The 9,729-nt window shown below is 43.6% G+C and overlaps 3 protein-coding genes across 3 annotated transcripts in view; 1 reads left to right on the plus strand and 2 right to left on the minus strand.

The window, feature by feature from the left end:
* The window catches only part of snap47 (synaptosome associated protein 47), a 5,145-nt gene extending 1,369 nt beyond the window's left edge, over nt 1-3,776 (minus strand). The window contains exons 1-4 of the mRNA XM_030363065.1: nt 3,554-3,776; nt 2,718-3,223; nt 1,646-2,148; nt 459-583 (exon numbers count right to left, since the gene is read on the minus strand). Of these exons, the coding sequence (XP_030218925.1) occupies nt 459-583; nt 1,646-2,148; nt 2,718-3,217 (1,128 nt within the window). The 5' untranslated portion in view covers nt 3,218-3,223; nt 3,554-3,776. The remainder of the gene's footprint in view (nt 1-458; nt 584-1,645; nt 2,149-2,717; nt 3,224-3,553) is intronic.
* Nucleotides 3,777-3,809: 33 nt separating this feature from the next.
* jmjd4 (jumonji domain containing 4) lies at nt 3,810-6,429 on the plus strand. The gene is made up of 6 exons (XM_030363064.1): nt 3,810-4,432; nt 4,562-4,727; nt 4,887-5,012; nt 5,104-5,371; nt 5,659-5,805; nt 5,907-6,429. Exons 1-6 carry the CDS (start codon nt 4,180-4,182, stop codon nt 6,228-6,230), a joined length of 1,284 nt encoding a protein of 427 aa, XP_030218924.1. The 5' UTR covers nt 3,810-4,179; the 3' UTR covers nt 6,231-6,429.
* iba57 (iron-sulfur cluster assembly factor IBA57) lies at nt 6,422-8,857 on the minus strand. The gene is made up of 3 exons (XM_030363071.1): nt 8,300-8,857; nt 7,296-7,630; nt 6,422-7,018 (listed from the first exon to the last, which is right to left on the minus strand). The coding sequence occupies exons 1-3, from the start codon at nt 8,668-8,670 to the stop codon at nt 6,624-6,626; spliced, it is 1,101 nt and encodes a 366-aa protein (XP_030218931.1). The 5' UTR covers nt 8,671-8,857; the 3' UTR covers nt 6,422-6,623.
* Between the last annotated feature and the right edge of the window lie 872 nt (nt 8,858-9,729).

A 9,729-nucleotide genomic window follows, 5' to 3' on the forward strand; every position in this document is an offset into this window, starting at 1 on the left:
TGTCTCTTCCCCTCTCTTAAATCCAACACAGACTGTGGTTTCTCCAACTGCCTTTTAAAAACAGGAGGAAAATAAAGAAATGATGCTGCCAAATCGTAGTTTAGGAGAGACTTAACACGCATATCATATTCTTAACATCAACCTTTCATTTGTGTTTATTTTTTTACATGGAATAGAGCATATTTTCCTGAAGCTTGTTGCAAGAACATCAGTTTTACGCCCTACAAATACCCGCATTCGTCCCAGAAAATTAAAACAAATCACAGGATAGTTTATGGTAACGGTAGCCGCTGTTTGTTGCGCAACATGCTAATTCGTTGCATGTAGTCATAACATTTGCGCTAACTTACCTGGCAACAGGAACACGGAACACTTCTCCATGTATCCACAGTGTGCGTCACATATTATCATCTAATGTGGGCATCAGTGAGCCAGCGCACGGACCAATGGACCCTCACCTGTCGGAGCTCCTGGGCCTCGGCCTGGCTGACCGCTGGCTGGAGCACATGCACCTGCAGCTGGGAAAGCTCCCCGGCTGGGACCTCCATGGGCACCTCGGTCTCCTGGCAGCCCTGCTGCAGGCCTGACATCGCGGGTGTGGTCGGAGAGGAAGGACACAAACAGCCCACGTTATTGGGATAGCTTGTTTTTCGTTTACAGCCATTATACTTTCTTTATTTTTTCTTTGGCTCAAAACAAAGAAGCAGTAGCCTGACTGCTATGTTCAAGGCAGTATGTTCATCGTTTAATTGCACTATAGGCTTTTTTTTTGTATCGTCCTGTTTTGATCAGTATATGCCAATGTTGTTATCAATAAAACTTCTCCATGTTGATAAGAGCATTAAAATGAGAAAAATTAATAGGACAAAGAAATCAAGGGATATTTAGCATAGAAAGAAATTTGCGATTAATCGTGCATTAACTATGACATTAATTGCGATTAAATATTTTAATCGCTTGACAGCACTAGTATTTCATTGTAATTATTTCATGTCCAATTTGTGTTTCTGTTAGACGTTTTATTTTTATATTGCATTGTTGAAGGAGCATATGCTCAGGGTTTCATTACAAGCGACTGGCTGCTGCTGTCATTGTTGTGCATATGACAATAAACCATCTTGAATCTTGAATCGTTGTGTACAGTGAGACACAGGCCAATGGTTGATACACATCCGCAGGAAATGACACCCAAGGGCTGAGGGTGAAGGGAAAAGGGGGCCTTCAAAGTCCCCCCCAAATGTTCAAAACTGAGGTTACTGCAAGTATGATATTTTGGAGTTTATCTTTTTTTGTTTCGGAAACATCCACAACTTGTTACGTTTAGATGAATGTACATTAAACAATTGACGCTTTCATCCAAAACAGTTTACCCATGAGGCTGAAATTGATAACCAAAAAGACGGGTATTATCATGATTAGTGCTTAATAGTTACATCTCAAGAGTCCATTGAGTTTGTTTTCGACCATTTACATTCAGAGGCAGAAGCACGGGTCTTCACTGCCACCTTGTGGTAACATTTATAATTCCACATCACGTAATATTAACAATATTATGAGCGCGAGACAACGCAAGGTGCTTGGTAAATCTAAAAAAAACAACGAGAAATTTCAAGAAATCTAGAGAGAAAACCTCGATACATCTTACCTTCGGTCCATATGGAGCCCTCTGCGCCACAAGGAGACGCAGCAGGAGTGGACCTGAAGGCCGTGAACTCACTGGTGTACTCCACCTTCTGTTTGTACTGCATCTCCAACACAGCCAGCGCTTCGGGCATCTTTGCCGACAACAGGCGGTAGGCGACGTCCGGCTTGCCGATGAACCGCTGCCTCACGCTGATCTCGTACGGGTTGTGCACCCTGATCTCGTCGACCTCCTTCCTCTCAAAGCGGTGCAACAGCTGACAGTCGGTGTCGCGGAGCTCCAGCGACGACAGCATCACCACGAGGCAGCCCGGCTTCAGGTCCGTCTCCCCGCCGCTGGACACCAGGGCGGGGATGCTGGCGATCACCTTGTTCTTCCCGGAGCCGCTGCCGGCGGCCGCGGTGGCGGCGGCTCTGGCCGCGTCTTCCGCCTTGGCTTCCTTCTGCGTCTTCCAGGGGGCTTTAGGGAAGGGCCACCAGGAGGGGGACTCCAGCTGGGATAGGCACCTGAGGACATGGCAGAGGGTGGAGGACATGAGTGGAAACCCACCCCCACACACACTGGACAATGTGCAGTTGTATTATATTGATTTATTCTCTTATCTAGCTCTGGATCTTTTTTTTGAATTTTTTAATTATGCGCAATATTGCTCACTTTCTATTTACTTTTATTGTCTGTCAACTGCTGGCTACTTGATACCTGAATTTCCCAAAGGGGATGAATAAAGTACCTAGAGTACTGACTTACTTACTTCGAAGGGAAGGGTTAGAACGGGTAATGCAATATTGTTTTTCTGATATCAATGATTTGGTATATGACATTTGCATTTACATTTCAGGCATTTGGTAAGCGCTTTTATGCAAAGCGACTAACAATAAGAACATTTGTCCGAAGAAGGAGAAGCAATATATTGCTGTCAGTACAGTAAGGATGTTTATAGAAACAAGTGCCAAGCACTAACAATTGTCAGGTAAACCCATGCCCCGTACAAAACCAAGCTACGGTACATTTATCCCGAGAGAATTCTCTCAAAAAGCAAAGAACTAAAATGACGTTAGAACAAATGAACGCATACTTGTCTGCTATGCCCAGGTCTGATTCGATCCTGCCCAGCCCCTGCATCATGTTGTCAAACTGCTCTCCCTGATGGTGGAGCACCGTGCCTGTGTCCTCCAGCCTCCTCTGGGCCCCGGCCACCAGGTGGATCAGCTCTCTGCCTTTGGTTTCCTGAGGCTCGGCCCCCTTGGTCCCATACGATGGGGACAGTAGGCGCTCTCTCCAGAAATGCTCCAGGACGTTGTACACCACCACCCTGTTGGGCTTCAGGGAGCCGAACCAGTGCTTGACGTTCCCGTTCTCGAGCACGGTGAGAGTGCTGAAGATGAAGCTTGAGGACTCCATCTTGATCTGCATGATGTTGGAGAGGCGGAAGCTCGCCAACCTCTCCTTGGTCTGGTCGGAAGTGAAGCGCACCATGGTTTTGGTGATGGACAGGGCGCCGTTCTCCCATCTTTTATCGTGGCTGATGTAGTAGGACCCAGGCCAGCTGTGGATCGAACTGATGTCCCGGCTCATTTTGGACTGTGTGGATATGCAGGGGACCATAAAGTGGGGAAAGCGTTATTGTTGAAACAATGGAACTATTGTCAGTCAGAGAGAGAGACAGAGAAAGACACACACACACACACACACACACACACACACACACACACACACACACACACACACACAGACAGACAGACAGACAGACAGACAGACAGACAGACAGACAGACAGACAGACAGAAAGAAACATAGATAGATAGATAGATAGATAGATAGATAGATAGATAGATAGATAGATAGATAGATAGATAGATAGATAGATAGATAGATAGATAGATAGATAGATAGATAGATAGATAGAACCTACGTAGTTTACAGTGATAATCCAACCCGTGTGCGTTAATCCAGGGGCCAGTTTCCAGATGGGAAACGTGGTTTAAGTGATTTGACTCAAAGGCAGACGTACAGCAGAACCGCCGTGTAGCATTATACTGTGACAGGAATCCGTACCCCGTTAGGTCGCTGCACGGTGTGTTCGTACTGAAGTGACATAACCACACTGAACCAAAACAGGGTTGTTTACTACGGAAGTGACGTCGTTTACTCGTGCTGCACGATTTATCGTCCGGGTGGAAAGGGAGTGACGCCGAAAAGCGGTTCATGTCGTTGTCGTTGAATAATTCGGTTTTGTGTGTCTTTTCAAAACGTACATGTAACAGTAATAGTCTTTAATTCTCGCGGACTATTGATATTAAACCAACACACACAACTGCAGCCAGTTGTCTTCATACTGGATGTCTTATCGAGGGACGCCCAGCTGTTGTCAGCAATACATATCATGTTTCGACTGTACCTTCGTCTGCATGGACACTAAAATGCACAATATGAGTGTGAAGACATCCGATAAAGGATTGCAAATGTACATCTCGCAGTGTTAAATGGTTAATGAAGCGTGCGCTGCTCTCCTAGTGGCTGAAGGACTGGTTTGTCGTCATGGACAGGGATTCATATCATAACTGCTGCAGTCTGGTCAAAATACCCAGACAATCCTATGACCAGTTTTGGTCGTCACATTTCGTGGAATATATTGACAAGGAAATAAGCTATTCAACATTTTTCAAAAAGTACCTTCTTCCCAACCACCCATGTGTGTTTTCACGAAGATTTACTGAGGACTGGAGGTGTAGGAAACAGTGGGTGACTGAAGAAGGAAAACCTAATTTCCAGACACTGCTACAAGAGTTTGGTATGAGGATAATCATAGTGCTATGCATTTTCTATCTAATACACGAATTATGAATCATACATGAATGCTTTTTTGCAAAACCCAGTAATCAAATAACAGATGTGATCAACTTTCCTTTCTTTTTAACAGATGAGACTCCGGTCCCAGTTGCCAATTGTAATGCAAAGGAATACAATGCAAACCCTAAACTCACTATGCCTTTTAAAGAATTCATACACTACTGGAAAGAATATATTCAGAATGGCAACTCGTCACCGAAAGGATGTCTCTATCTGAAAGACTGGCACATGGCAAGGTCTTTCATTTGTAAATTCATAATGTGTGTGTGTGTGTGTGTGTGTGTGTGTGTGTGTGTGTGTGTGTGTGTGTGTGTGTGTGTGTGTGTGTGTGTGTTTGTACACTTCCATGTGTTTCTTTCAAAGCTGTAATCTGGTTTAATGCTTTCTTTTTTCAGGGACTTCCCGGAGCACAATGTCTACACAACTCCAGTGTTCTTTTCCTCTGACTGGTTGAATGAATATTGGAATACCATCGAAGTTGATGACTATCGTTTTGTCTACATGGGACCCAAAGGCTCATGGTACAATAAAGACCATTCAAGAATCATTACTCTGTTCTAAACGTGTTCTTTTTGCAATGATTGATCATGTGTTCTGATTCTTTCCTAATAGGACCCCTTTCCATGCTGATGTCTTCCGCTCATACAGTTGGTCTGCAAATATCTGTGGCAGAAAAAAATGGCTGCTTTACCCGCCGGGTCAGGAGGAGTTTTTAAAAGACACCCATGGCAACCTGGCCTACGATGTCACAGCAGCAGAGCTCCGAGACAACGGCCTCTTCCCACAGTCTGACAAAGCCTGCCAACCTCTTGAAATTATTCAAGAGGCAGGTGAAATAATATTTGTTCCAAGTGGCTGGCACCACCAGGTTTATAATCTGGTAAGTTCTGTGAATATAACTGATTAGAAAATGGTTTTATTATATTGTGTAGAACAGTACCTGCACTATGTTAACTTTTTTCTCTGTTCATTCTTTAAAATAATCATCTTAGTACAAAACCCCATACACCAATTATTTTTAATTTTCCATAAATAAATTCTTTGGAGGGACATTTATTTGCAATGGTTTTCAAATAGACTGTTGTGAGTGTCAGCGAGTATTTCATTTTTAATTTAGTATATAGTAAAACTATTTTGATAATCTTGACTGTTCTTTCTGTTTGATAGGAAGACACCATCTCTATCAATCATAATTGGCTGAATGGCTGCAACATTGACATAATGTGGCAATTCCTTCAAAACGAGCTTTCTGCTGTCCAACGAGAAATCGAGGAATGGAGAGCTACCATGGACTCATGGCATCAGCACTGCCAGGTAATAAAGTTGATGGTGTTGCATTTTATTTTGGTGGAATACGCCATTTCCGTCATACACCAAACTACTATGTTCACTGTTTTGTATCTTCTATCTTCCAGACCATCATGAAATCATGCTCTGGTATCGATTACGGAGAGTTCGCATCCTTCCTGAAAATCATCGCTGAAAATCGCATCTCTTTCCTTAGCGCCTGCTCCTCGGCTAACAGTGATTGTCCAAGGCATCTCTCAGAGACCCTAACTGCCCTAGGCTCTCATCACGCAGCGTTTGACCTGCAGCGTGTTGTTCATATCTTAGAGTGCCTCATCTGCAGTGAGGACTTTAAGAGACTGGATCACTCGACCCTGAATTTACAACCTGAAGTTCTTGTGCAGAAAATCCGAGAGACAATACACTCCACAAGAGGGCAGCATCTCCCTTAATAAGATGAGTGTTCCCCCTTTGGATTTTTGAATGTCAAGCCCAGAATGTGTGTGTAAGTGTTGATACTACGCGGTACATTAGACAATATTCAAGGTATTATCACACATTTGGTGTGGCATATTAGATATATTTAATCACAAATGTCAATTAATGTCTTGCACCTAATTATGTACAAAATAAAATCCAAAAGTGATTTTCGATGGTGTATTTATTAAACAGATTTTTTTGTGTCATCAACTACACAGAGCTCAGGGGTGATGTAAATTTCAGACATAATGCAAAAACAGCTAATATTCAACCCCATTTAAATTGGTGGATCGCTGCAAATATAATAGTTAAGTTAGGAAGATACATTGGCCTTACGTCAAATGCAGAGAAAAAGAAAAACATCTTTACTTTAATTTCAAGTCTTGAGGCCACCATTCTGGCACTGAAGCCTCTAGATTCACAGAGGAACCGTCGGATGACTTCAGCGAAAGCACTTCTTTGGCATGAGCAAGACGAATCAGACTCAGCCCCAGCTCTCCCAGCCCGGCCCTGTGTTTCCCCGCAGCCTTTCCTGCTTGAGTTTGCAACGAAGCCCCTTCGGCGACCCCCTGAGCCAGGGCAGAGGACAGGCGAACGGGCATCAGGCGCTTGCGAACCACGCCAGTGTGGTGGGTTCGGGCCGTCAGCTCCTGTCCGATGTAGCAGCCTTTACTGAAGCTTATCCCCTCCATGTACACCAGATTGGACTCCAGGGGGAGGGCTACTTCGGGAGGGAGATCTTTCACTCCCTCCGGGAGTCCTGTAAAAGTAACGCAAAAGACAAAAATGCTTGCTGTCAAGTCACAAGGACAAGTGTGTATTTAAATACGGAAATCATCTAATATAACCTGCCCACCTATCACTTTTCGTGGAGTGTATTGACAAGGAAATAAGCTGTTCCACATTTCTCAAATACCTTCTACCAAACCACCCTTGTATGTTATCAAAAAGATTTACTGAGGGCTGGAGGTATAGGAAACAATGGGTGACTGAAGAAGGAAAATATACGGACATAATCGAACATGACCTGCACTTACCTATCGAGTAGCGATGTCTATGATACTCCTCTATATCTCCTTGCTGACAAGATGCAATGATTGTCTGGGGGTCAACTTCATTGTCCAACACCAACCTCCACCCCATTAGTTCAGTTCTGGGGTCCGTCACGCATATAGGGGCTTTCTCCGGAGACAAGATATCCGGTACTTCTGAGTTCTTTAGTCGCGGCAGGACTGCCCATAGAGAGAGGTCTACACAGGGGCTGATCGTCACCTTTCGGCGTATCTTATAGACTTTCAAGTGTTTCATGATTGAGTCCTTCACCGCACTGTCACATTCAAGGAGAATACTGCTCCCTGTTGCGTGTTTGAGACTGAAAGCAAGAAGACATAAGATTCAATTAAGTTCAATTCAATTTTATTTGTAAAGCCCTTAATCACAGGTCTTAAAGGGCTTAAAAAGCCATATATGAATGCTCAGGGTTTGAACCATGTACATACTGTACAACAGATATTTTATTTTTTGGCAGTATCGAGCGTATGTTGGAAAAGGGTTCAAAGCTATTCTGAGAGCTCAAACGTTTTCCTATTCCACCAATTCTTTATCACCTCTGCGCAATGAGACAAGGATTTATTTTGTAAAATGTCACAACAAATGGTTGTGCAAACAGCAGTATGCTGGCACAGCAAATGAACAATGTACACTTTGGGTAAGAAATTAAATGGTTACTTATATTACAATATTAACAAGCCATGTTTGTCAAGAGGGTTTGAACCATGCACATATAACAGATTTAAAATTGTTGGCAGTATGCAAAAATGGACAATTATTTATTCATTCAGTGAGGGATTTAGCACGCAGAGCCAGAATGACAAGCAGAATCCCAACATCTACAGTAACGTCACAGTAACTTACCTGTGTCACCAACCTCGGCACAAACAGTCCGTCAGTACTTAACGAGTATTTAAGAGAACTGCCCAAGCATAGACAGGTGATGAGACGAGGCCTACCTGTACAACATTATGGCATTAACAAGGCCTACCTGTACAGTATGATGTCATACAGAGTCCTCCCCTGGACGTTGAGCATGTGTGAGTACATCGCCCTCTGACCGGGCTCGGCCAGCAGCCCGGTGTCGTTGGTGATGATCCCCTGGAGGAAGGAGCTGGTGTCCTGTCCCTCCAGTCTCAACAGAGTTCTGTGAGGGAGGCTGTAACATACGTAGTTCAACTGATCCCTCGCTCCGTCCGCGACATGACTGCCGTGACCCCTCTTAGGGAGCAGGGCTGCTTTGGGGACAGGGGTGAGGACCGCACACCGGTGTGGATCTGCGTCACTCGGTGAAGGACGGAGCAGAACACCGGGGAACCCTCTGGGTCTCAGCGCCGCTCTGGCCCGGAACAACGTGCCCATATTGGGCTGTGTGTGTGTTTAGAAAGCGAAAACTAAGCTTATATTGTTATTATTCTGATGTGTTCTCAAACCGCATTACCGTTGAGGCGACGCGGTTACATCAGATAGGGCACAGCGGATGACTTCTTCAACGGGGCGCGCCATTTTGACTCCCAGAAGGCACCGCACGATAACATTAGGCCACGTGACTCTGAGGGTTCGTGACGTAGGAGAGTGGACCCACGTGTCACGACGCTCGTTGATTGATGATCGAGAATGATGCGCATGCGCAATTTAAAAAGAGTCAGTAGATGGATATTATCGCCCTGTAGTTGAGGACAGACCATGAGTGGCCCATAAGCATTGAACCATTTTTAAAAATAAAAAAAAGCCTTTAGGTAACGCCTAGTAATAATAAAATATATTTGTATATTATATATAACATCATAATATTACATATTTCTTAACGTTTTTTTCAACTGCTTGAACACATTTTGCAAAACTTGGCTCATTGTGTCTAAACTCAACACACAAGCAAATAAGGCACCACACTGAGAAATATACCATCCACTTATACCATCCACCATCCATTGAACTAAGTGTCTTATGTTTGAATAAGGGTACTTTCATTAACCACTAGTTGATGCAGTTGGAATGCAATCGTATCATTGCAGTATGAATGTAATGAACACCAAAAGTAACTGTTAATAAACTAATACTGTCAAGCACTAATATTGTTAGTGCTTGGCACTTTCTATAAACATCCTTACTGTACCGTCAGCAATATATTTTTGTTTCTCTTTCTTCTGACAAATGTACTTAAATGTAAGTAGCTTTGGATAAATTCTGCTCAATGCCCTAAATGCAAATGTAAAAGTTTATTCTTATTTCTGCATGAACTAATGCAAATGAATGGTCAATTCATGTACCCTTATTTTGGAAATGTCACAGATATTAATTATAATTGGTTGCAATGGACAATTACTTTTGGCTGTTTGACTAGGATTTAGATATCATCAAACTTCCTTTGTTTCATCCCTTGGCATAGTGGATGTGAGTCTAATTTGGCATCTGGCGGGT

This window comes from Gadus morhua, chromosome 8 (genome assembly GCF_902167405.1).
Source record: "Gadus morhua chromosome 8, gadMor3.0, whole genome shotgun sequence".
In the NCBI taxonomy this organism is placed as follows: Eukaryota; Metazoa; Chordata; class Actinopteri; order Gadiformes; family Gadidae; genus Gadus; species Gadus morhua.